Here is a 27,360-nt window from a genome sequence, read left to right as displayed (position 1 = left end):
TCGTTTCTATACATTTAATATATTTTTATTGTATAAATTATTCTCATCTTTAGTGCCTTCTTTCAGTTTATAAGTGGCAAAATAGACAATAAACAATCATAAAGCTACCCTCAGTGAATCCCCTCCTCTCAGTGAGGTCAGTCCTCCATACACTTGTGAATTTTATGAAATGCTTGTCTTTGTAGATGCCAGTCAAAGAAACTACCCACTTATCCTTCCCTGATATGCTGTCTCCAAAGGGACTCCTTTCCTTTTTCCTTGTTTCTTTCTTTTGCTCGTTAAGAAATCAAAGAGTGTGCATAGTTATAAAATTCGAAGTGTACCAATTACAGATGTGGGTAATGGGAAGGTTGGTGAAGTTCAAGTGCTGGCAACTTTTCTTTAAAGCAAAAGACACAGAGAGCTCAGCAGCTAAATCAGCTCTGGACATCTGCTGGGGTGAGGAGGCTGCCCATCTCTTGGGCAGAAAGCCCATCAGAGGTTCATCCCTACACCTGGCACTTTGAGCAAACCAAAGCCTTCCTGCATACTGCAAAGTCTTTTCTGTCCCACCCTGTGGCCCCTCCGTTTCCTTCATGGCTTCACACAGTTTGTGTTGTACATTCATAAGAATTCACATTGACTGCAAAAACATAAATGCAACAAAAACATAAAAGCCTCCAAGTAGTATATTATATATATTTTTTTCTTCTAAATGCTCTTCTGTCATTGTTGGAGGTGCAGTAGCTAATTTATAACTTTTCCTTTGAGGGAATCCAGATGAAAGGCCCAGACTGCTCTTCAATAACAAGCTTGCATTGATTATATATATCTTCTAAGGTGTCTCCTTGGACGATAGCTAGAACAAGAGCCAACACGCCACGGTTAGGAATCATTCCCTGCCTGGTGAAGAACACCCATCAATCACACAGCAGAAGCCCAAACCAGTGACAGACGAACTCATATGGAAGTTTTGTATGACTTTTCATTAGTAAGGAAGGAAAAGCGGGAAATTTACTTAAGCAAGGTCACGTCAGTGAGTAAAAGAAAAAAAAATGCTTTCAATGCATGTCCTGGATCAGGTAACAAATGCACCACAGTCTTTCTACCTTCTACATGTCTGTCTGTGGTTCTGGACAATGAATCATTTATGTATTTAAATTTCATGGGTGTCTACTCTGGGCTAAGCATGGATCAATCTTCAGACCGAAATCTCTCTGCTTATCAAAGAAAGCTGGCCTTTTATTCTATATACTCTATTTACCTTGGCAGGTGCAGAAATTTAGATGTTTTTGACACAGGGAAATAATAAGGTTGTGGAGGCAACTTGAGTTAACTGCTCCAACCCCCAAACTCTTAATAGGAAACCCCACTCATTCTCCAAGTAATGTGGTATGTTGATATTTTGCCATACCAGGGCTGCTCATAGTGAGAATGCCTTATGGCTGCTACTTACAAGAAACATAAATAAGAGGAAATATAACAAACAGCTAACCCATGAATCACCTAGAATGCCAAGTCATCTGAAGCAGATTTAAGTGTATTTCATAACCTCCTCTGAACTAAAGTTAGCTTACAGAGAGCTCTCCAACACATGCCAGTATTATCTATAGGACATTAGGGAATAACTATGAATTGCTACTGAAACATAGTTTAGATCTTCAAGAACATCCTTGAGAATTTATCTCTGAGTGTGAGCCACCAGTCAAAATGTGCATGACTGTGAACTGATGTTTATACCTGGATGTTCTTTCAGGATAAAACATGACTCATACCTTTGTTATTGATTGAAATTTTACTCAAGATTACCCGGTTCAAAATATTTGCAGATTGCTAAGCCACTGGCATTTTCATATTCTGAGTAAGACAAACGGTAAAGCATCTAACTTCTCATAAGGAAATTCAGAAGGAAATTTCTTGTTTTTAAACCATTGGTTGTAAGGCAATTTCCACACAGTTTGATCACTCTTTGGATTTGATCTGTGTTTCGTGAACGTCGTTAAGAATAGAGAATCAAGGATATCCGGTGCCAGAAAACCTTCCTCTATTCCCCAAACTTCATGTTTCCAAGGAAATATTAAAAAGGAAAAGCAAAGTTTTGCCCTGGGACTTGACATGGAATCAATGAAAACAGATGTTCAATATCTCATTCAACTGCTGCTAACGGGACGCAGACCAGCCCGTCATCGAGGCTGAGAAGGGAGCCCTGAGACGGCATCTCAGTAGAGACAGCGCTTTGGAAGTTCCCGAATTGAGCTCTAAAGGTTTCTTTTTCAAGTTTTCTGATGATATCAGAGAGATACGTTAATGCCTAAAATCTTCTTTCTCCTCCTTCTCCTCCTCTAAAGGTAGGGAGAGAAGGGGGAGGGGCAAAGGGATTTCCAAGCGGGCTCCATGCGCCGCACAGAGCCCAATCCCAGGACCCAGAGATTTCACCTGAGCCAAAATCAAGAGTCAGTTGCTTAACCTACTGAGCCACCAGGTGCCCCGTCTGAGAGCTTGAGAGCAGGAGACATCTCAGTGCCGTCTGTGGCTCATGCTTTAGCACAGGACCAGTGGGAACCCAGAGTTAGCTGCCTGTGAATCCAGAGTAGATGGAACCCAGAGTTCTGGATCAGATAGGTAAAGCAGAGGGAAATTAGGGTTTCCTCAGTGGGACATTTTTAGGGCCCAGGTATACTAGGCCTGGAGCGCTAATACCAAAGGTCAGACAGTCAATCCTTTCTCACAGTATAAAGGTATATGAACTTACCTGTAAAATATTCTCCAAATTCTTGTTCTAGCTTAATTGCACGATCATAGGTTTTCTTGGCTTGTTCCTCTGTTAGACGCTTATTCATCTCCCTGGGAAAATAAGGGTTTGGTATTAGAGCACACAGGAATGTGCCAAATCCTGAAAAATTAAAATGTGTGGCAAAAATGAATCCTGCAGGAAGCAAGTGTAATCTTACTAGCAGCTTCCTAGTCCTTATTTAGGACTCTTCTTGGCTGGAATAATTTCAGCAACAAGGACCCCCTTCCAGAGGGCTCGCCCTCTCAGAGGGCAGCCTCTTGGTTTCACAAAGGCTGAATGTGTCTCTTTATGACTTCCCGTCACTGGCCTCTGTGCCATCCTCTGCAGTCACACAGAGGAGGACTAAACCCCTTCCCTCTGTGACAGGCACTGGGGTCTTTATATCAAGTGCTCATATATCTCTTGAGGCTACCACTCTTTCGGAATAAACTGTCCTACTTTCTTCATCTCTTCTCTCAATGGATGTGATTTCCAAATGCTAACCTTTCTGGTTACCCTTCCTTGGACTTTGTCCTAGACTGGCTCGACCTCTCTTAAACATGGGACGAAATCTCAAATGAAATCTTGTAGGGGTGGTCCGAGGTGGGGAGAGGAGATGGCGAAAAGGGAGGAGACATCATCGCAGTCTGTATTTCATCACATCTGAGAGAATGAGACTTGATTGTCGGCAGGGCCTGCCCTCCCGGGAACCATTGAGTGCTCCGCTCCCCATTTTCCTCATGGGCTGCTGTTCATCTTCAGGGTGCAGCAGGAAGCATGTGGAGTGGAGAAACAGAAAGGGCTTCCCGAGAATCAGGGAAAGTGTGACAGGCCCTTTAGACATTGTGTCTTTCAGGTGGAAGGGGTCTTCTGCAGCTCTCCCGGCTCAACTTCTGCAAAGGGCGAGGCATATCTACTGCAACAAGAGCCCTGAACACCATCTGGTTTTTGTTTGTTTGTTTGTTTTTGTTTTTGTTTTTTTGTTTTTAAGACTTACTTATTTGAGAGAGAGAGAGAGAGAGAGAGAGCAGGGGGAGGGGCAGCAGACTCCCCGCTGAGCGCAGAGCCATCACCTGACCCTGAGATCTTGACCTGAGCAGAAACCAAGAGTTGGACATTTAACCAACTGAGCCACCCAAGTGCCCTCAACTTCATCTGCTTTTATAATCAAACGGCATTAGGAGGACTGGCTGAGGGAGGCGTGAATAAATGGACACAGAGAGAATGAAACAATCATGCTGGGACCAAAATACTTCCAAACAGATTATAAACAATTAACCTCCGTAGCAAACAAGGATAGAGGATCTTGGTAAGAGTCTCCAATGTTGACTTGGTTTTGTTCTGATAGGAGAATGGGCTATAAAGGAATTATGCCTGGGATTTTCTCTCTCTCTGTCCCTTTCTTTCTCTTAGTCTGTCAACTCTTGCTGTATGTTAAGTGCTGCTTAATCATTGTAAGAATATTTATTTTTTTATTTTTTAAAAGATTTTATTTATTTATTTGACAGACAGCGATCACAAGTAAGCAGAGAAGCAGGCAGAGAGAGGAGGAAGCAGGCTCCCCGCTGAGCAGAGATCCCAATGCGAGGCTCGATCCCAGGACCCTGAGATCATGACCTGAGCCGAAGGCAGAGGCTTTAACCCACTGAGCCATCCAGGTGCCCCAACCTCAAGGACAAACTGAGTGGGAAGGAAATGGAAAATAACCTAATCTACTGATTCCTAACCAGTGGCGGCTTTATCTTGCCGTGTCCTCGAGGTGGTAAAAAATCTTTGCCTACCAAACTGTACTTCTTAAATAAAATTATATTGTCTTCCCATATTTTTTTCATCAAAGACATTTTATTAGTCAAAGACTGACAATGCTTGTCTCTGATCATCTTCTGAACAGCAGCGTGGCTGCTCCGGGCTGATAAAAGCCTAGCCAAGGGCAGAGGTACTTTGGTTGGCCCACTGGGATGCATCACAGGGGCACATAAAATACTGAAAGCATTGCTGCCCTTGCGTGCCCCTGAGGGAGCCAGAGACTGGGCTCTGGGACAGTGACTTTAGACCACGTCACTGTGGCCTGAAGTAATAAAGGGACTTGAGAAGGTAAAAGAGAAAATCTGAAGTCAGATCCAAAGTTTTGGGGTTCTTTTAAAACCAACTTTTAGTCAAACAGACTTTGCATTATACCGAGACTTTCCCAAGGGGCTTATTTGGGAAAAAAATTTAAAAAAACTGAAGTGAGACATTAACATGATTCTTGACAGGATCTGATGGCAGCAACAGAAAGAAAATTAGGAATTTTCTGAACTCTTGATGTTGAGATAAACTCATCTTGTCCTGAGGGATGGTATCTGCGATTCTCCTCCCAAATAGCACTCATCCTAGAAGCTGTGAGTGAATGTCACCCTTGGGTCCGGAAGATGCTGGGCTAAACCCAGGGATATTTTTCATAGAAAGACAGGATTTTGCTCCAGATGTCAGGAAACCATGTGGCTCTGGATCTTCCTTGACATTCCTGGCTCATGCTAGCCTGTGTTCTCTGAATTCTCTTTGCACTTACTGTAACCATCCCTGAATTTCCATTTTTACCCTCTAGCACCTCATCTATTATATTCCTTGTCTCCGTGCCTAATCTGTGAGTTCATTGAGGGCAGAGACCAGGACCTGTTTATCAGTGTGTGTCATGGAGCCTGGCTCAAGACTTCTCTGTTGAATGAGTAAATGAATGAATGAATCATTTATGTTGACAAATCAACATAATTATGATACAGTCGAAGACAGAAGAAAACATGGGCCACCATGGGAGCAAGAAGGTAAAAGCAGACTGGGGCTGGCAAGGTGAAGAGACACAGGAAAGCTTCCCACTGCCATGGGGTGGGGTGAGGCACAGAGGTCACGTGGTGGCACACTATAAAAAGAACATCTCTTTCCTCCAGAGCCTTGATTTTTATGCTTCCCTGAAGAGTCAGCTATGTATGTGCTAATAAGCTCTGTGGTTTGATGTAGATGATGCACTTGAGAAATACTGTGTGTCATGATGTATCAATGCCTACATGCGACAGCTGCCATGCCTTTGTTCTGGTTGACCTGGTATTCACTCCTCCCCGGGGTATGGGCAAACCATGCCTGCTTTCTTCTGAAATAAAACCCTTGGAAAAGAGGGAGCTGGAAAGTAAACATCCAGCCTATCATAATAGGATCCCATCAGTTTGAATGTCACTGTTACTGCACTTGAGACTCAAGAATATGGCTGCAGCAAATTATTCCAGATTCACGGTCCTCATTGTGGAATCCAGACATCGGTATGTTTAATTTTCCTTGGCGATAAGTGGCTGTGACAGCGCCCCGAGGCAAAACTGAGTAAGTCATCTTATAGTTGTGGATGGAAGGAGATCTTCTCCTACCGAGCACCAGATGGGAATGTCTCCCCAATGTCACATGGAGGCAAGTGTGCAACTGCTGTTTCTCCCTCAGGCCTCACCTCCCTGGGAAGCCATTTATCCCACTGTGTATTTATGACGTGAAAACTTACTCTTCAATTTTCTGAAACAGGCCTTTAAGGTCCTGTGGCCAGGAGGTGAGGGCCATTTTTCTATTCTTCTTCCTAATGTTAGCATTGTTAATAATATTTACGAGGCTCTTTACAGATTATAAATCACTTTCACATAATGAAATGTGTGGTTGCTTAAATTATTGTACCCTAGATGAGGAGAGATTTCAAGAATGCTATCAGGCACAATACTACCCAGAACCAGTATTTTATCATCAGCACATATTTTTCCATGTGCCAACTCTGGGCAAAGCTCTGGACATTATAAGTTAACACCTAAATTCTCAGGGTAGAAAGTACTGTCCGTGACCCCGTGGTAAGAACCTTTGTCCATCTTTTATTTATGGGAACATATTCTGCTTTTAAGACACCTCCCCGGCAACTTCCCCAGAGACAGTGGATTTAACTTAATTCTCTTAGGCTGTAGTTGGCAGCTGCTGTAGTTTGCTGTTTCTTTACTCCGGGATGAGATGTGGAACAGCTGGCAGATACCTTCTGCAAGTAATTGTTTCACCTCTGGGACTAAGTAATTTCCTTTTTTTTTTTTTTTTTTTTTCGTTTTTTCCACATGCACTGTTTTCTAGGACTCTGTGGCTTACTTTTGAATCCTGTCAAACACTAAGATCTCGAGGCCCAAATGGAGGCACATTTGAGCAAAGCTCTTGCCAGCACACAACACCAGCATTATCTCTTGTGACTTCTTGGAAAGGTAGTTTATGTGTTTTACGATGACAAAATAGTTTTATTCCTTTTACAGTGAAGTAACTTGAAAATTTTCACAGTCAGAGCAGCTACTGCTTATGGAGTGCTTACTATATGCTAAAGACCCTATGGGGGGCTTCGTATTCATGTTCATGTTTAACCTTTATACCAGCTGTGAGGTACATATTATTAATGTGCCTAGTTTACAGGAGAGGAACTACATCTCAGCGAGGTCAAGCAACTTGTCTGAGGTGACATTAATCGATCAGAAGAAGCAAAAGGGAAAAGGAAAGAGAAAAACCAAACCTAGCCCAACCAATTTTCAAGTCCCTGCTTTCTGGCTACGGCAGCCTCACATTTGTATGGGAGTTGTCTAGAAAGCAGTGCCAACAATTTCTAACAAATCGCCACCGAAAATACGTTACTTTCTAGTCTATCTGGGAGTATTTGCCCAATTTGTTTAGTGGCTTTTAAAGAAACCTTTTTGCCAGTCCTCTGAAAAATAAAAACCACACACAAAAAATCTGAGTCATACATTTTTGCCTTACTCATAAACGTGAACCAGTATGGAGATACTGCTTTAAGTTATAGATGTGTTCCTGCTGTGTCACTAAGAAAACTCCCTTTTTAAGGATAGTGGTCTACATACAGGAGGTTTTCATTAAGGAACAGAAGAATTCTATGCTAGAACTAACTGAAATATCAATAGAAAGAGTCTAAAACATTGTCTTCTCCCTCTAGAAAAACCCACATGTTTAAAAAGATTTACTAATGAACTGCTTTCAGAAGAAAGAGACAACCAAAGATGATTGCTTCCTACCATTGGAAAGCCAAAACAAACCAACTTACCTTCATAACAACAAAATGAAATAAAAGAAATATCACACACACACGAACCAACTTGTGAAATGAACATTAAAATCAAGAAACATTAGTGAAGACATGTTAGAGGAATATTGACATTATGCCTCTAGTGGTTCAAAAACACTTCCACATTTTTTTTTTCAAAAAGGAACTGCTTAAAAAAAAACAAACAATAGCACTTCTGACTTCTAAGCAGTTATGACCAAGAGCTGTCAGCAATCTACTGTGTCGCATGGAACAGGCGGCGGGTGACAGCCTCCCATGCCCTCCACTTACATCAAAGGTTCCAGAGATTTGGGCTTAATGAAGATGGCAATGGGATAGAGCTGGGCAACTTGTAACCGTTTGATAGCATTTCCTGACACGTCAAGTATACAGTGTTTGCCCTGGTAGAAAGAGAAGAAAAATATGGAGTTAATTCAGAAACAGGGGTAATAATCCAACCAAAACAAACAAACAACAAAACAAAAAGTGAGTATATTTTCAAGGAATGTAAGGGATACTGAATCTCTAAAGGCTGAAAAAAGATCTTTGCAAAGCATAAATAAAGGCTGATATTCAGGATCATCACTGAATGCTTCTACAAGTCCCTTACTAAGTGCCTGCCATGGCCATAGAGATTTCACAGGTGTTACCTCAGCTTAAGTTTCTTAAATAAATACCTGATCTTTTGCACAAAGAAGGTATGTAGCCTTATGTAATGTGATTGTGTCCACCCATGAAGCTCTCATAAACCATCTCTGAAGATAACCATCAACAAGAAATCCCCAAATCTATGAGGGAGGTATTACCAGCCACATTTTACAGAAGATACGACTAAAGCTCAGAAATAATAAGTAACTTGCCCAAAGTCTCAGTGCCAGAAAAACTCAAAGTCAAGCCTTGAGCACTGACAGAGCTGTTGGTTGGAATAGATACCTCATTCTCTTATCCTGACCGATGTTAAATCTGGAGGAATAGCAAGCATGTGAATTTGGAACAATCCCACAGATATTTGCTGAGTGCTTCTTGTATCCTGCCTGGATATGCTCAGTCTAGTACAGCTGAGGATGGACACAAAGAGTTTTCACTATTACATCCTTAAATTTCTCGTTTGTTACATGAAAACCCTATTGCAGGTAGCACGCATGCCTCACTTAACTGGGGTTCCACAGCAATGCGTGCTCAGAGCAAGGAGTTGCTTTATAAAGTATTTTGGGAAAAGTAGATACATTTGGCAAACATCATATTCTAACTCCTGGAGAAAAATGGCTTCCTTACCCTGCGGCCCGAAGAACTTTAAAAAAGAAGAGAAAAAGGATATTGTGTAGATAGGAACAGTCCTAAATCAACAGTAGGGGATTAAAAACTTTCTATGAATACTCATGCGAAAACAAAGAGACCAGTGAATACTTGAGCTCTTATAGGAGACATATACTAAGATGGTTCAAACCCTGTATCACTTAAGCAATAAATTCCAAGTTTGCTCTCTGTGAAATGCAACAGCTAAACAACATGTCTAATTGCTGTTCAATTATTCACTGGCCAGAACATTTCAAGTTAAAAGAGGTTATATTTACATGTTCAACGGGGAGAATAGACAAAAGCATTCAGGAACTGGTTAGAAACAACATGATAGAGCTTAAAAAACCTAACTTTTGAGAGAAAGGGGGAGATGCAGCTTACTGTATTCTCAGATAGCCCTTAAAATTTCTTGTTTAATTTTTTACCAGTACATGAAAAGTCTATGTCAAATCACATAAAATCAACCCAACAAATATTAATTCTATAACAAACAGGATTGGCTCTTAACTCTTTTCTCCCATGAAACTGATCCTCTGTGTTGACAGGAGATTAGGATCTCTCTATAAGCAGTACTTAGAGCCACACTCAAGTGTCTTCCTATCCTGTTCTCTCTTGAACATTCTCTTCTCTTCCATGCTCTTGAAATTAACAATGGGAAGGGTATGGTGGTATTCACATCTCCTCTCAGCTGGAATTTCTGCCAGCTGGAAGCTAGGCCCTAGCCCTCTTCATCTACTTACCCCTCCCCCAGGAAGGGTCCTGAGGGCCCCAAGTTTTCAGGGAAATGAAATGAAACTCCTGCTAACAAAAAGAACTGAGGACCCTGATTTAAACAACCAAGAGTACTAAAGCTTCCTTAACACATTCAATGTTGTTTACCCGAGGCCAAAAATAAGTGCGTCAAGGACAAAGTGAATCTCCATCAACTTCAAGCTGTTGATTGCCTTTAGGTTTATAACCCCTTCCTTCCCACTTATCTGGTACATGTCAGTCAGCATACCTTATTGAGATTAGAACAAAGATTAATGACCTTGCTCTAAAGTCATTCTCCGCTTAGAGGTCTTAAAAGGAATATTTAATCAAAATTTACAACTGCAATTAGGAAAGAGTAATGACCAAAGATGCAGTTTGCCCCTTGGGAGCCTTCTTTAAGGGAGGTATAAGATGATTGGCGGACATACCCTTTCTGCTACGAATCTCACAGACTGCACACTGGTTCCATATAAGTTGTCATTGTACTGGCCAGCTTCTATGAACTTGTGCTCTTGGATATCTTTCTCCATTTGTTCTCTGGAAATGACAAAGTGGTAGTCTCTGCCATCTACCTCATAGTCACGCTTTGGCCTCGTGGTATCTTTATAAAACAAAAATAACAAAATTAAGGTAATTTGTATTTATAAACAGCGTTTATACCTCTTCTCTTCACCATACCCTCAACATAGATATACAGAATATGTAATATGGAGGACCCTGACATAATGACAGGTACTGGTTAGCCTCCCACTGTAAGCAACTACAAAACTAGACAAAGTGTATGGAGTAGCTACTGTCAGGCATCAGAAGATAGACAAGACAGCACAGGGCTGTGACCTTGAAACTGGAGATGCACACGAGGGGAACTTTCCATTCACTTCACCTCCATTTCCAAGTGGAGGGTCTAGAACTGAAGAAGGTGACTTGCCAGTAAGTTATTAACAGCCAGAACAAAAACACAATATTCGGGGCGCCTGGGTGGCTCAGTGGGTTGAGCCGCTGCCTTCAGCTCAGGTCATGATCTCAGGGTCCTGGGATCGAGTCCCGCATCCGGCCCTCTGCTCAGCAGGGAACCTGCTTCCCTCTCTCTCTCTCTCTCTGCCTGCCTCTCCATCTACTTGTGATTTCTCTCTGTCAAATAAATAAATAAAATCTTTAAAAAAAAAAAACAAACCACAATATTCTACAAAGAAAGATAACCGAATCCAGACTCTAAAAAATGTAGTCTCATCATAAAAAATTAGACAAGCAAAAAAGCAGGAAAATTTGTCATATATCCAGGAGAGAAAAACTGGACAAACAATAAAAACATATTTAGGGATTTGAAAGATGTAATATGAGATCATAAAGTCATCAACTCTAACCATGGTTAGAGGTAACTGAAGTTGTTAGTAGAAAGAAAAGGGAAAACAAACCTATCAGTATAAATAAAAGATGTTCAACTATTTCCAATCTTTGACTCCTAGGAATCTATCTTAAAAAATTATCAAAGCTTCAGATAATGTTTTATCTTTAAAGATATTCAATATATTAATTATAAATAACTATCACATAATTATAATTATACTTTAATTATAATTCATAAGAGTGAAAAGGAGAGACAACCCAAATACCCATAAATGAGGAATGATTATGACATAATAATCATTTAAAATATTTACATAAAACTTTAAATAATGTTAAGCCAAAGAAACTGTATATATCTAATATGTACCCAATCAGAGGAGAGAATGCATGCATAGAAAGAAGAAAAAGGCAAAAATCTATGAAAATATTAACAATGGTATTATCTCTGGATACTCTGAAAGTCTGTTTATTTTTAATTTTCTAGCTTAACTTTTTTTTTTCGCATTTTCCAGGTTTTGTACAATGAACATATATTGAGCATCATAAAACAGTGCTAATAATTAAAACAAAAGAAAGAGTGCTAGGTGGAGGGGAAGGTGGGAGTGGTCATTAAGGACTGTCTGGGTTTTTTCTTTCTAAGGTGGAGGGATGCACAGGAGGCTGCTATGAATGGAGTAGGGTTTGACCCGACCATTTCTGTCTGGTCTCTTTCTCAAGATAGACTCTTTGGCAGGATCTCTTCCCAGAGTCCTTGCTGGTAACAATTTCTTGAGATACAGCAATCATCCTAGTTCCGAGAGATTTCCACTATTCTTAGTTATTCTGGATGACATCTGCATTGCTGAAATGTACTAGACACTTCAAAGCATGAAGCTTCAAAGATGTACAGAGAGGAAGAAATATTTGTTGGGATAGGTTTAAGAGCTCAGTTGTCTAATAAATTGAAATTCCTTTGGGGGGGGGTGTCTGTTTAAACACACACACACACACACACACACACACAGCAGAAGGCCTCTCCGTACTTTTATGTGACGCCATGGGAGTAGGGGTGAATGGGAAGGTGCGGTGTGCAGGGTAGGCAGAGCAGACAGACTCTTAGGGGGCTACACTTAGTGGGACCAGGAGACCCGTGATCCTCCATCAGGGAAAGAAAGCAGATTAAAATCTGTGATGGCCTAGAGGGTAGATGAAAGTTTTACACTAGGCTTCTTGTCTTCATCCTCTCATACTCTAGCACTGTTACCAGCCATGGAAAAGGCTGTTTTGTTTTGGGATTGACACATGGCCCTAAGCCATCCTGAGATGATTTTAATACATGGCTTTGTCTCTGATCTCTCTGATTCTATGGGAAAAGAAGCTTCAGTGAGATTTCTATCAGTTTATAAGAACATTCTAATGCCTGTCAATAATTCTATGCTCTTTTAAAGGTCATGGGAGTTACAGGATGAAAAGATTCATCCTGCCTTCTGGGGGACCACAGTCAGTTTGGAGGACATATTATACTCACTAAATAGGGAATACACAACAGCACTGATGAAAAGTGTTAAACAGAGACAATTAAATAAGATGCTCAGATTAAAAAAAAAGATGTTCAGATAATAGGTAACTGATAGTATTTGAATCACTGAAGACACCATTGAGGAACAGAATTACACTTTATTGTCTCAAAGGAAGAGAGCCTTTCTTGCAGCGAAAAGAGAAACGATACTTACGAGGCACACAGGAGCCAAACTTGTCGGGGAATTCAGATATCAAGTCGTCATTGATCCGATCCTTCATGGGGCCCAGGATAATCACTGGCCGGGTATAGTTTACTGCAGAGAGGGAAAGATGCAAATGAGGGGGAAAGACGTGGACAGGACCGCACAACTGCTCTGCCCAGGTGAGTCTTTAGGTGAAATTACCAAACAGAACCGCTGAGGGCTTTACATCATTGTGTAAGTTGCCCATACAGCCTTGCAGGAGAAATTGGTGTTTAACACTTGGTATGCTGGCTGTGCGTACTTTCTGGAATTTAGCAATAGGGAAAAGCAACTGCAGGATCTGTCAACGAAAAGAAATGTTCGGAGGGGTTTTGCTTACTCTTAAGTTATGCCTACACAATGTCAAAACAACTACTGAATTTAGTCAATTGCGTGGGAGAAAAAAGATTCCAAAGTAGCTCTCTGGCCATTGTTTAGATAATGACTTTAAGAAGGAATTGTTAGCATAATGACACCTTATGTTTTTATAATTTGTTTTCCTCAGCTCAAAATGCTCCCTATTATAGCTCTGCTAGAGTTTTCCCAATTCCTGTGCAACACGAAGGTAGAAGGAACTCTAAAGTCCATTTGGTACCATTCCTCCTCCAACTCTTGAATTTTCTCTGCAATATCCTTGTCCATAGCCATTAGCCTCTGTATAAAGGCCTACCAGAAAAAGAAATGGAGCCGCCCAGAGGATGGCTTGTATCTTAGGACGGGTCTGCTAGAAAGCCTTTCTCAATACTGAGCTGAGACATCAGTCTCCCAGGAGATTTTATCCATTTGTCCTGTAGATGGGGCTGTTTAGTGATTCGAAGGTGCTCCTTCCACTCAGGACCAGTCATCTGGAGGACTGCCCCTTCCTCCTGGAAGCTGCCCCTGTCCCTGGTTAGCAGGGAAGTTGTTTGTGCCAAAGAGAGAGCACAATCTGGGCTGGGGATAGTCGGATATTAAGCACAGCTCATCCTCCTTAATCCTTCACTCTTTGGCTCCTCTAATGGTGTCACCTGATATGGCCTGGAAATCAGGATCCAGAGCATGCTGGGAAACTTACTTTCCTGCCTTGTGACAGGCTCATAAGAAAGAATGAAGTCTTCTTGCCCTCCTGAGAAGAGAAGAAAGGAAAATTACAGTGAACTAACCACCAGTCATATCCCACAGATCCCAGCCACAAGCCCTGCTCTGAAATACAGGAAACAGACACAATTCAGGGTTCATTTTCCTTGCTTGCTCTCCTGGAGCCATTCCAAAAATCCCTCCATCCTCATAAAACTCCAGCACTATGATAATATCAGGTTCTCGAAGGTTATAACTATCAGTCATGATGGAGACTAGCCACCTGCAGTTCACCAGAGCAGTGACCTAGGAGACTGCCTTCTGTCTGACACTGAGGAGTGGAGCTCCTATTACTTACACTTAAAACGAAACCATTTAGTTCAAGCTCATCCAATAGTTTGCTGCTAAATTATCAGAATTTCTGGACCTTTTATTTCATCTTCTATTTTATTTCCCAAAGAAGCATATTGGCCAAAAGCAAGTGTCTGCTTGGTTCATTTATGTGACAAGAACTCCATCAGCATAAACCTCAGGACACTGAAGATTTTATTCTACTGTTAATTCATCAGGAAAATGCTGGGTCAGTTCTGGAAGATAAAAAATTTGAGGAGGACCTTAAATCACTGATCAGAATGGCTGCTACATCTAGCCTACCCCCTTTGGAAGGAGAACGGAGGAAGATAATGCAGCAAAAGTGTCAGGCCCTCCAGTGACATTTGTTACAAGCCTTCTGATTCAAGGGGGCCTCAAGTCAACTGATTACCATGGCAAGTCAATTGGCTTTAGGAAATAATTTTTTCAAACATCTGTGTTGCCCAGTTTATTAACTGGGCTTAGCCAAGATCAGCTGTTAACCCAGAGGTTCTACTCCTTTCTTTGCATTAGGCCCAGGACTGTGTTTTAGTCCTGGGTACTAGGGTACTAGTTTAGGGATATTGGAAAGGACTTCCTGTATGCTGTTCTACATAGGAGTGCTTTCTGAAACCACCAAAGGACAACACAACTCATTGCTTTATCTACTCATCCCCCTTGAAACACATTCCATCTGCCAATGTGCTCCTCCTTTAACAGATAGCACCATGAAAGGTGAGTTAATTTCATAAAAGGAGTTAATATTACAGATAGTTTTGATAATGACAACCAGTTTGGAGAAGTAGGCAATATGTAGATAAAGCTCTGAAGTACAGAGGTCTTCCCTGCACCCAGGTAGCTGGGATGGGGCAGGGTGAGCGCGTCTTACTTTTTTGAGCATGAGAAATGGCCCCAGGCCCAAGTCACATCTCTCCTCACCTTTAGGCAGGCTTACTCTGAGAATGGCCTTGCTAGCTAAGCTACTTCCTCATGGCAAGGAGAACAAGCCTTGATGGTCCTTCTCAGTGACATCTACTCATGGCTCCTCCAAGAATGTTCAGGGGCTTTTCTACATCTGGGGTGTGGTATGTGAGGAGTCAGAGTCACAATTTTTTTTTTTTTAAATTTGGGAAACTATGATTCCCTTTTAATAAACTAAAGAGCTGAAATTTAGTCTAGGCCAAAAAATAATGAAGGTGATTGACTGCTAAGATCCACAGTTATCTAGAGCCTGAGATATGTAGAGGTCATAGGAACTCAGAAGGTAAGTGTAAAAATGGCAGGGGACAAAGCATAGCTTTAGGGCTAGAAACATGGCCAGTGAGTACTGTGGTGTGTGACTGCAACTTCATGGGGAGAGCTTTATGGACTGACTAATATGTGAGAGGGGACTTCTGAGCACAGGATAACAAAGCTTTCAAACATTAGGAGATACTTATGCCTCTTTACCAGACTGGGGACCCCATAGGCGAGGACTGGCTTTCATTTACCATGGCATCCCCAGGGCTCAACCCAGAGAAAAATGTCAATGAATTTACATTCTGATTTTAGTGGTAGGAAATGGGATGAGTAATGAGGCCAAAGATAGGTTTTCCTTTGTGTTCCTGTCTGTATGCTTTCACTCTGGGAAGTGTGGTTTTCTCTAAATAAATATAACACGTCATGTTCCCATAGGAATCTTTTCCCAATGTCCTTACAAATCATTCTGATGGGCTATTCTAAAGGCAAGCTTTAAATAAAATATTTGGTGACGGTATGTTTCATTCGTGATTCAGAAAACTAGGACAAAGCAACACAGCTTTGGTTAACTTTGTTGGAGAATCCTGTAGTTCTTCTGTTTATCTGTTGCTTTTGGCTTTTCTTTCTACCTTACAAAAGGCCCTGGTTCTTGTTCAGAGCAGGAAGGCTGGCAGATGGCAGTGGCGGCATCCTTACGTCCAGGCCCATCCCACTTCTAAAGACCCTGTGACAGTCAGGGACAGGGTTAGGAGTAGCTGACCTACAGAGGATCTGTGGTGGATGGGATTATGTCACAACTGCGATCTCAGCACGTTAAACCAATTTTTCCTTACATGTTCGGGAATGAAAAGCCCTATGGGTAATGGGAAGGAGACTAAGAGGGGGAGGGGAAAAAAAGCCACAGCAATGGAGGTAAGATAATTCACGTCTGTATGGCTATAACGGGCTTTCACAACCATTGCTGTTTTTCATAGTTATTTCTGTTGAGGTAGATGCTCTGATGATCCCCACTTTACAGATGAAGGGAGCTGAGGCTCAAAGGTATTAATGGGGCTTGTTGTTCTCAGTCGGGAAGTAGTGGGAGTTGAGATGTAAATCCATATCTTTTTGGACTCCTCATTGAGTGGATGGCAAGAGATGGAGAATTTTCTGATGGGACTGCAGTAGAGGGGCAAACCTTACCCTATGTACAAAGAATGGGTGGGCGAGTCACTGGGAGGCCAGAAGAGGCTCCATCTGTAAACACCAGCTGTTTTTTTTTTTTTTTTTTTTTTAATGCCACTGTGTCATCTCCATACAGAGTCATCCTTAGTAGATTTCCTATTTTTTGCTCAGGAGGTGTTGGCACTTAGAAATAACAGCTGACAAATAGGTACAAACTATTACTCGGTCTTGTTCTGGCAAGGGCCCGGCTGGCAGTGGGAGAACAGCACAGAGCCGGGCGCAGACAGCTGCAGCGGTGGGACAGTCGGCGGAGGCGTCTGCCCACCGTCTCCACGAGATGCTCTGGGTCTCAACTGGAAGCAAGTCACAAGAGGAGGGACACGGAGGGAGACCCTCCCATGCCCAGATGATGGAGAAAAGCAACTTGGTGTTCTTTAGGAATTTTTGGAAACTAGAGAAGAGGGAGGACGGAAGGGCAGTACATTTAATGTTCTAAATGTAGTGTTCAGTGCCTGCTTGGGATGATTCTTAGGAAGAAATTAGGTTCTTAGAGGCATGGAATGTTAGCTTTGGAGCTCACAGGGTTCCTAGACGGCGAGTACGTGACACCTGGTGTCACTGCCCCATTCCATGCCCTTGGGGGGCACCACAGATTGATCACTGCCCACATTACCGCTGGGCCTCGATCTGGCCTCGATACTTTTCAGTACAATTCTTCTGGCAGCTATCACCCATTGGTCAAACACGGGATCTTGGTTCAAATCTGCTTGCCATCTGTGCTCTGACTCCAGCTGCTCAGTTTACAAAGGAGAGGACTGAGGTTCAAAGATGATGAGTGATTTCTTCAAGATTGCGTAGTGAATTAGTGTTTCAGTGTCTCCACAGGACGTTCAGAAGATTAAATCCGTTACTGTACATAGAACTCTTAAAGCCGGGCTTACTGCACAGTTAATGGAATATAAAGGTTTCTGCTTGTATTAATTTGATAGGTGGTATGGAATAGTTGAAATGTACTGGGTAAAGCATGAGGCAGCTGGCATTACAAACTGTCTGGAAGAGGGACAGGGTAAGGAATTCAGAAGCAGAATATCTCGGCTGGTCTTTCAGAATGCCCCTCTACCGTGCACTCTCTTAAAGCTTTAGCTTCCTCATCCGTAAAAGGGCGTGTTAACCTGAGACATATCTCAGTTTTGTTGCAGAAATCAAATAAGAGAAAATAGATAATGAGAAACTGCCTTATAAAGGCAACTAGAGGAAATACAAGGGCCATAATTGAAGACAGCAGAGAAAGGAGAAGAATATGGGCGTAACTTTGACAAATCCCAATGGAAAAGTATTGTGTCTCCTCTGATCAGCATTTAGTCCCACTCAGATTGCTCCTTCAAGGTCCGTGTTTTGAAACTCTTATGTAACTATGAACACCAATAGGTTATGGAGATAATCAGCAGTTCCCTGGTCCCCATTGTGATGTAAAGAACTTTGTGAGCTTTGAGGAAGGCAGGTCTCAGCTATAGACATTTGCAGTCTCCGTTATACCTATATGGTCCATTACTGTGTCCTAATACAAGGGCATCTGAAAGCTAGGATATTAAAACAGCCACAAGTGCAAGTCTGTACTGTACGACTTTGTTGACAGACAAAAATCTGCAATTAGTCCTTAATTAATATAGTTGTGAGGGGGTATTTCACATAATTATACAATGTGCACTGTAATTAACTTCAGTTTAGCTAGTGCTCAATATAGCTGGACTTTGAAAAATTCTATTTTATAATCCCGAGATGGCGCAGGAAAGGTGGGGGCTGTTTATTAGAAACCGAAGTTTGCCTAAGTGTGTATGTGTGTGTGTGTGTGTGTGTGTGTATCTCAGATAATGTATGAGGCTTTCAGTTAGGGTTGTCACAACACATATTTCCAAGATGCAGTGGGAATTGTGCCTCTGGAGCTATGAGACATAGTGCTCTGGGACTTTGCTCCTAACCACTGACCATTTTTTAAAGCACTGTGTCCCAGAGTGGACATGGAATGGTTCTAAGAGTGAAAAAAAAAAAAAAAAAAACCCAAAAAACAAACAAAACAAAACTAAACAAAAATAACACCTGGACATCAATGGGAAAAGGTCTTTTTAGTCTTTGTTTATACTGCTATCCACAAAACATAAAAGTTTCTTATAATTACAGCAAAACCCAGGAATTCGGTAGAAAACTGCAGCTCATGTTGATTTCCAAGTGGCGGTTTCCTGGAAACAACATTTGTTCCAAGTCTCTGGGCCTGCCTGGAAAGTTCCTTCCTTAACCTACTGAGCTGGCATGCCCCTCAACGAAGCTCAGCTCAAAGGGCACTTCCTCTCTGAAATCATCTCTGAAGCCCCTACTAATTTTGAACCAGACCTTTTTCTTAGAAACTGCTACATGTTGTGCATTTTTGTTGTTGCTGCTGTTTATCGATACCTCTCCCCATGGTGTGTGTGCTGAGTTCTAGAGTTGGTTGAGGTTCATACTGGGTCTCATGGTGCCTTTGAAGAGAGCATGGTATATGGTGCATGCTGAATGAATAAAGAAATATTTCTCTTTAATTCCTTGTACTTCCATCCTGGGGAGAGAAATATTTTTTTCCTCTAAGCTATGACAAAGGCTGTTCTTACTTTCATTCATTTGTAAAGCAAGCAATCTGTGTGGTGATGGGTAACCTCAGATGAGACCCAAACTAATGCTGATTACTGGACTCCACATTTGCTCTCGTAATATCATAAAGTCCAGTTCCAATTCTTCTCTCTTCTCACAGATAATTAAAGGGGCTTGCAAGTGTTCCTTTTTTCACTCAGTTAAGTATTTGTGTGTACCTACTATTTGATAATGAAGAGTTACTGATGTCATCCTAGAACATCACTACCCAAAACTCTGTACACAGCTGAAAGCTTTGGCCCAGTTTTTCTAACTTAATGATTCTGGGAAGAACATTCCTACCCATGAAAGAGAAAAGGGGCCTCTGAAAAGGATTTCCAAAGGAAAAGGTAGTTCTTCTATATACTTTTCATAAAAAGAATTGAAAGAACAAGGTATGATGTTTCCCCTTTCCATACTTGTGTCTGCATGATAGAAATACAATACTTAGACCTACATATCAAAGAAACTAGGGTTATTGGTCCCACAAAACTCAACAAAGTTCTTTTTTTCTTTATACTAAGTTGAGGTACCTCAGGTGTCAGGAAGGCAATCTTTGGTCCCTTCTTCTTAGCCTGGTATCTCTTTGTTTTAAAGTTAAATGAAGGGAAGGGGGAGGCAAGTGTTTTGCTAAGTTGGGATAATCTTGAAATTATAAGAGTTGGAAGAATGCAAGAATGTGAAGGGTCATGCTGAGAAAAAGAACCCTCTGATTCCTGTCACCAAGACTTGTCAGTCTTTTGAGGAAGAAAATTAGGTGGTTCTCATATTATTTGACTTATTGAGGATATCTCATTACATTTTTTGTTTCCATTTCATTCTGTACTATGTTTTGTCTTCCTCCTCTGGCCCCTACCTCTTTCAGCCACCTTTCTTCTTTTGTTCTTTTTTCTATTTGCTACCAATTTGAATCTATGAAGCCTTTCTCAAAATCCACATTGAATTTGTCATATTCCAAGAGTACCAGTTGGCACTCCACCACAAAAAAGGCATGGTTTTATAAAGTACCATGCTGTCATGGGAGAGCAAAAACAGAAACTCTTTTAGTTTTTAATTAATACCTGAGGGGAGCTTGAGGGGAGACAAAAATCCCAACCAATTTCTGGCATGGTGGCTGTGGGTCAATTGTATTGGGCCTGTACTTTACTAATATCCTCAGTAATCACTTTTTGAGTAACCCATTTCACTAAGGAGGACAAATAACTATTACAGAAGTTGTAAGGATCCCCGTGGTAATATGTACCTATGATAGTCACCCAAACCGAGTAAGTAGGTGGTAAGAAACCACATGAATGCATCAAAGGGATGTGCTTGGTGTTTGGTGAACATTTTTATACACTAAGCAAATGGCTTGAGGTGACCAAACAAAGATACAGATCAGGAACAATTTTTAGTTACCTACCTTTTCAGAAAGTTAAGCTTTCTGATCTAAGATTTATTCACTTTCCCCAATAAATAAATAAATAAATAAATAAATAAATAAATAAAATAAAAAAGTGAGTTCCTTCACCATTAGAGGATGAAACTTTTTCATCACTTCCCAACCATGAGAAATATAAAGTTATATATATCATAGTATCTGCCTTCGAATATTAACCAAGGAGAGAAGAGATATAAAAGTTCACACTCCATTTAAAAGGAACACAGTAATTTTGCAAGATTTCTGTTGGAAAGGGAAGACGGCAACAGAAAGAAAAAGGCAAAATGAGAAGGTAAAGAAAACCATGATGACTTTTCCACCACCCTGCAGGGAGTTTTAATTACTGTAGGGGGTAGAATGTCCAAGTCCGCCAGGCTGAGCCTTACCCCCACCTTCTCTGGGAGAACCGCATCACCAGGCCACAGCCCGCTGAAGCGGGAATTGTTTGTGGTTACCAGCAAGCCGGCTACTGCTTGCACTAAGCACAGAGGAGTCCACAGACGGCCCTAATGTCTTTTGTATCTTTCCACATCACACGACGATTTCATGTCAAGCCATTTGCTTTGGATGAGGATGATCAAGGGCAGCAATTAAAACACAACCAGAGCAAAAACGGGCAATGACCACCACAGGCAATGGAGCAATCGCAAAGAAAAGAACCACAAACCAAAGCAGTAACTTACGGTAGCTACTTTCGCTATCGCTGGCATTAGAAGAGACATGTTCTGCAAGAACAGCACAGCAAATTAAAGAGATACCAAGCACTGGAGAGCAGCCAACGTGAAAGAATAACACTCATGCAAGGCTACTACAAGTGTAAGCGGGAGGCACGGGAAAGGCTGCGGAAGAGGTGGCATTAAGAAAACTCAGATACGGTACAAAAGATGAAAACTTTATCTCCACGTTATAGGAAGCTACTACTTGATTGTTGCGTCTTCTTTTTAGCAAACAGGAAAGTACCTTTAGTTGCAAAAAAAATACAGAACGTCAATCTAAGCACTTTTCTTTTCCCGCAGACTTTGCTCCATTCACATGGGCCTGGTTTTCCAGTTTCGTGTGACAAAGGTCCATCTGTCTCAGCTGGATGTTTTCCTGACGCTAAGGTCAGAAGTTTCTGTTGTGTAGCCACTGTTGGCTTACAAGCTTTTTGTTTCTCTGTGTTAGCCTTTAGGGATTTGGGGGGAATACGGTATTTCAGATTGCCAGGTAGTCCCTGGGACCCAGTGAAATTTATTTCTATGTAAATATTTCTTAAATGAATTCTCAGGATAAAAAGGGACAGTTGGAAGATTTTTCCTGCTTCAGTGAATGAGGAGAAAATTTTGAAGGAAGAAATGAGTTTGCTGAAAAATGGTTTATGAATTAGTTCAGTATTTTCCGGATTTTATTTTAAGATTCTTGCTTGGATAGCTATTGGGTTCTAGAGGAATGAAACAGGTCCAATACCAAGCATAGGTCCTGGCATGAAGTATGCTTTTAATTCATGTTGAATAACTTGCTTGTATGGTGATATTTCAAATTTTTTTTTTCATAAAAACACAGTTTGGCTAACATAACAGCGATGTATATGCCAGAATTAGAGCTTTTATTTCCAAAAGTCATTTCATTTGTACCCTGTATTAAGTTATAGAAGATACATTCATTATTCTATCAAGTCCTTTGTCTATCAGGTTAATTAAATGAAGAATATATGACTGATTTCTGAAGCTCATTAGCAATAACCAGGCTTTTAAAAAGTGGCAACTGTTGTTCATTTTTAGAAAAAGCAAAAGAATACAGAATACAATTCTCCAAAAAAAAAGCACTTTAAAATGTATTTCATATTATAGATTGCCACCCATTGGATGGATTAGTCTTTTTTTTTAAAGCTTTACTGAAGTGTAATTGATAAATGACAATACTTTTAAAGTGAACAATGTGATGATGGGATTCACGTATACATTGTGGAAGGATTCTCACAGAGTTAATGCATCCTGGAAGGATTGGTTTTGGAGAATGAAACTAAGGAAAATTAACATGGGCTAAAATCACACTAATCATTTCTCTTTGTGTTGCTAATTTAGGCAGGCATTTTACAAGTGCAGAGGGGCACTAGGGAAAGAAGTGTGAATGACACAGGGCAAATTTATTTTGTTGTTGAAAAAAAGTCAAGGTACACACCCAACAAAGGTGTATCTTCATATAGATTGCCACCCATTGGATGGATTAGTCTTTTTTTTTAAAGCTTTACTGAAGTGTAATTGACAATTAGTAATTGATTATCCTAAGTACTCTGAATTGAAGATGACAGGGTCTGCTGCTGTTGTCGTTGCTGTTGGTTTTTTTTTTAACTTTTAAAATAACTGAGAATAAAGCTACACTATCTATGCACGTTTTACTTAACCAATCTCTCTTAGTATCAAGAAATTGTATCACAGAATTTTTCCATTGTGTAGGTAAAGAGAAATTGAAAACACGTTCCAGCCAAAGTCCAAATGATGGCTGACAATAGCATTAATTGGCAAATAACTTCACCTACTGAAATCTGTTCAATTTTTAAAAAAGCAAAACAAACATTTGCACATTCTGGATTTAAAAGGTCATCACTCATATTTTTGACATTCTAAAAGCAGCTACTTTTCAGTGATGTTCCTTTATTCATAATATATTAAAATGCTTCTCCTCCGCACCCCGCCCCCATTGAAAATTCAGAACCTGGTGGTACTGGGTACCATCCAGATAATACTGAAATCAACACCTGAACTTCAGCCACTAATTTAAGAAAAATTTCAGACGACTCAAAGATAAAGTTTTCATCTTTAAAAAGATCAGTACTCTTAATCAGATTTTGTTTTCTGTATCTATATCTTAAAAAAGTCCAGAATAACACTCTGAGGGATGAGGCATATCATTACACAGGGTTAAGTAACGGCTCTTGAAAACAAAGTCCAGCTCAATGCTATTTTGTTTTATACAAATGAAATGAACAGCTTCTAAAAATATTGCCCATAGCTGTTAAATTAAAACAAAACAAAATAAACAAGAAAATGAGCATGTGATACAGTTGCAAAAGACACAAAACTGTTCTTATTTCATTGGTGCCTATACAATGGAGTTAGAGTTAAAGAAAGAAAAATCATAGCACAGTGTATTAACATAGGATTATTAATTTTTATTGCTCAGTGCAATGAGACACAGACTAAAGGCATTAATAACTAGAAAATTTAAAGGTTTATTATACTTTATTCTATAGTCTATACTACAAAATGAAGACCTGATTATGTAATGCAGCTAATAAGTGACTGATAGAAAAACATATTAATACATATCTAAAACGTTATCATACAAACGTTTCAAGCAGGATCACTGCAAGTCAGAAAGAAAAATCAATCATAGTTAATAACAAAGAATTATCCATGGAAGATCAAATAGCTTAATGTTTATTTTTTGAGAAGGCATGTTCCCTTTGACAATAAAATAGCTCCTTTACTGCTAGCAAATTACGACCCAATTACGGATGTCGGCAAGGACATTAAATATTTCTGGCTACCAAGGCAGAAGAAAGGACGTAAAGTACATTTCTGCTTTCTTGTTCTAGAACATTTAGCTCACCCTTTCTTTCAACATGGCTTCTTGCTCTCTGGGAGGTGTTAGGCGGTAAGAGCAAGGGATGCCGTGGTTGGCATTTTGACCATGTTGGCCACATCATGTGGTCAGAAAGGGAATGTGTGAACTGCAACAGAAGTTACAGTGCCTGACACACTTGGCTTTTAAATGCTGACATGCAGAACAAAACGGTTGAAATTACTCTGTAGGAGCATTCACAGCTAGGTAACATAAAACTCGTATCTTGTGCATGCTAGGAGTGAAAGGCCCTCAAGAAAAGGAACAAAAGCCAAACTCAAAAGGAAAGGAAAAGAAAAGAAAAGTTACAGTGACCATTCCTGGGAACTTACTCAGAGTCTTTGTTCCATAACCGTCGTCACCTAATCCGGGGATGTCCTGCATGGAAGTCCCCAGAGAGAGCAATGAGAGAGGAAGAACAGCCACGGAAGAGGAAGGAAGAAGTCAGTGGAGTTGAAATGGATACTACCATGACAGACCGTGTTGCCTAAGCAATCTGGATCCTACTCTTTCTTCTTTTGAAACAACTTTCACCCAAACTCCCTGGGCTGAGACACAAATATTTGTAAAGCAACTCAAAAGATGGTGAGTTTAAGAAAAAAAAAAATCAGAAGACTGTTAGAGAAAAAGAGGAAGATACGCCAAATGGCATTTTTGCCCGCTGCTAATGTTGCCACAGAAATGTACCACTCAGAGCAATGGTCCACTCCCAAGTTTTAAAACAAATTCTTTGATTTAGCAGCCACGAATGCAAGCTCACCGCTCAGTAAGTATTTAATATTTGCTGGGAGGGAAGGGGTAGACACAGGGCTAGTAATCAATGCAGACAATTTAATTGCTCTCAATGAGCTAGAATTCAAAAACATACATGTGGCAATAGAATTCAGTATTTCTGTTCAGAAAAGAATTTGTCTCAAGCCCTCAAGAGCTGTAGGACAGAAAAGGCAAACCAGACCCAGCCCTGGTCACAGAAAAATGCTGGCTGGAAGCAAAGTCCCAGGTTCCTGAAGTCCCTCTCCAATGCATCCTGCAAAGAAGAGCCACATCAAGGGAAGGATCCAGACTGCCGCCAAACACTGGTCACAGTAGTAAGCCCTGACCTGCCTGCCTACCGTGTTTGTTTGCCTAGGCGTGTGGCGTGGGGGAGCCTACATCATGCGTGTTGCCCGTGAAGAATTTTTTTCTCTTGTGTTGCATGTGACATTCTCTTCGAGAATCTACTTACGTTCAGGATCACTGGTTTCCTGCTCACTCTGCTCCTTGTTCTTGTAGAATGGGAATTTTCGTGAAAAGATGAAGCTCTTTTTACGCTTGTCATTGAATGACTGTGAAGGAGAAAAGGCATGGGGCAAAAACAGGGGACGTCTAATTGTTGTCACACTCATGCTGACGAAACAACTAGTTTGTAAAAGCAGAGAGAGCTGTAGTGACGCAAGTGGATAGTCTAAAGAGGTGCCATAGGCTCCCTGAAGGCAGATTTTATTTTCAAGGAGTGTAAATTCTGAAAGATGACTCCTTGGAAAAGATGCCTCTTAATGAAAAGACTGGTTGCAGGTAAATGATGATGGAGGAAAGGAGTCTTAACTGACCCTCTGTCCTGGCTCTACAACTTGCTAGTCCATCACCTTAAACAGGTAACTGAATCTCTCTGACCCTCAGTATCTTCTTCATTGTATAATGGAGGATAATGAGAGCAACTCTTAGGGTGTGAGACTGAGGTGAGGCAGGATCAACATAACATGCTATACAAATGTCATCTTTATCGTCATCACTGTCATCAGGTAGGGAAGACTTTCTTAGAGATACTAGACACATCAGTGCCTGGATATCATTTTTAGTAAGTTGAATGTGAGTTACTTTGGCTAGGATTTAATTTAAAACACACAGAGAAGTGTGTACGTTTATGATATATGAGATTTATAATATCACACACAGATCTATAAAAATCATTCATTCAAAAGAGATTTTAAAGACACACGAGCCCCACATCCTCATCTTGGAAACGGGGCCAGAGGCACAGAGAGGTTGAGTCCCTTGCTAATATCACAGGGCTAGTTGGTGACAGCTGGGACACTGTCAACCCAAATCTGATATTAAAAGATACTAACTTGATACTCAAGCAAGGGAGAAATAATGGTTACTTGCTTATATTCTGACATGATAAAAAATACTGTAAGAAGGACTGTCCTTAAACATGTAAACCACTTCATTAGGTTAAATGAGGCTTAATTAAAAGTAACATAGATATACGTAATATAAGACATATATTAGAACTTATTCATTTGCTTGCCCAGAAAACTCCTTAAGAAAATTTCATTTATTCCCACTGTTGCTGTTATGTAAATGCTGTGGGGTTCTGCTTTGGGAAATGAATTCACAGTCATTTTATAAGCCATAGGCTCTGCAAGTCTTAATAATTTCATATTCACATAACATTTAAAAAATGTTTCACCAGCTTGATTACCATACTTATTTGACTGGCTCTGAGGCTCTCCAAAGAGCAAGAGTTGTTACCATGTAGGTATTAAAATGAATGTGCCAAAGACTTTGAAGGTAATTTGACAAGGGTGTTCCAAAACAGTTATAGCAATGGCAACTGGGAGGAATAAATGAAGGCCAGCATGGTGACTATTTGGAAGGAAAAGCCCTTGTTCAGATGTATGTATTTTATCCACTGGAGGGAATCAGTGGCATGCCTTACGGTTTTGAAGCTTGACTAAATAGTGTACATAACTTAGTTTCTTTGCATACTCATGTGCTTTCTATCAGATACCCATTTTGATAGTCATGTTTATGTAGGAAACATTAAAGTGCTAAAATGTTGGTGCTCTCATTCAGTAATTTATTACTTTTTTTGGGTGCCAGGAACTTCACCAAATCA

The 27,360-nt window shown here is 40.7% G+C and overlaps 1 protein-coding gene across 25 annotated transcripts in view; it reads right to left on the bottom strand.

The window, feature by feature from the left end:
* Positions 1-652: 652 nt before the first annotated feature.
* Positions 653-27,360, bottom strand: part of DLG2 (discs large MAGUK scaffold protein 2) — a 2,052,576-nt gene continuing 2,025,868 nt past the window's right edge. For 12 of the 25 annotated variants that reach the window (XM_044258404.1, XM_044258399.1, XM_044258403.1 and 9 more), the window contains 8 exons: positions 25,705-25,804; positions 21,560-21,601; positions 14,040-14,090; positions 12,956-13,057; positions 10,325-10,497; positions 8,136-8,245; positions 2,732-2,823; positions 653-838 (listed from right to left, as the gene is read on the bottom strand). In XM_044258404.1, coding sequence (XP_044114339.1) covers positions 732-838; positions 2,732-2,823; positions 8,136-8,245; positions 10,325-10,497; positions 12,956-13,057; positions 14,040-14,090; positions 21,560-21,601; positions 25,705-25,804 — 777 coding nt within the window. In that variant the 3' untranslated portion in view covers positions 653-731. Of the gene's footprint in view, positions 839-2,731; positions 2,824-8,135; positions 8,246-10,324; positions 10,498-12,955; positions 13,058-14,039; positions 14,091-21,559; positions 21,602-24,811; positions 24,858-25,704; positions 25,805-27,360 lie in introns of all 25 variants that reach the window. The other 13 variants (XM_044258405.1, XM_044258402.1, XM_044258423.1 and 10 more) reach the window with 3 other exon arrangements.

This window comes from Neovison vison, chromosome 7, assembly GCF_020171115.1.
Source record: "Neovison vison isolate M4711 chromosome 7, ASM_NN_V1, whole genome shotgun sequence".
In the NCBI taxonomy this organism is placed as follows: domain Eukaryota; kingdom Metazoa; phylum Chordata; class Mammalia; order Carnivora; family Mustelidae; genus Neogale; species Neogale vison.
The sequence above is the reverse complement of the archived record's forward strand: the minus strand, read 5'-3'. Positions and strand labels throughout refer to the sequence as shown.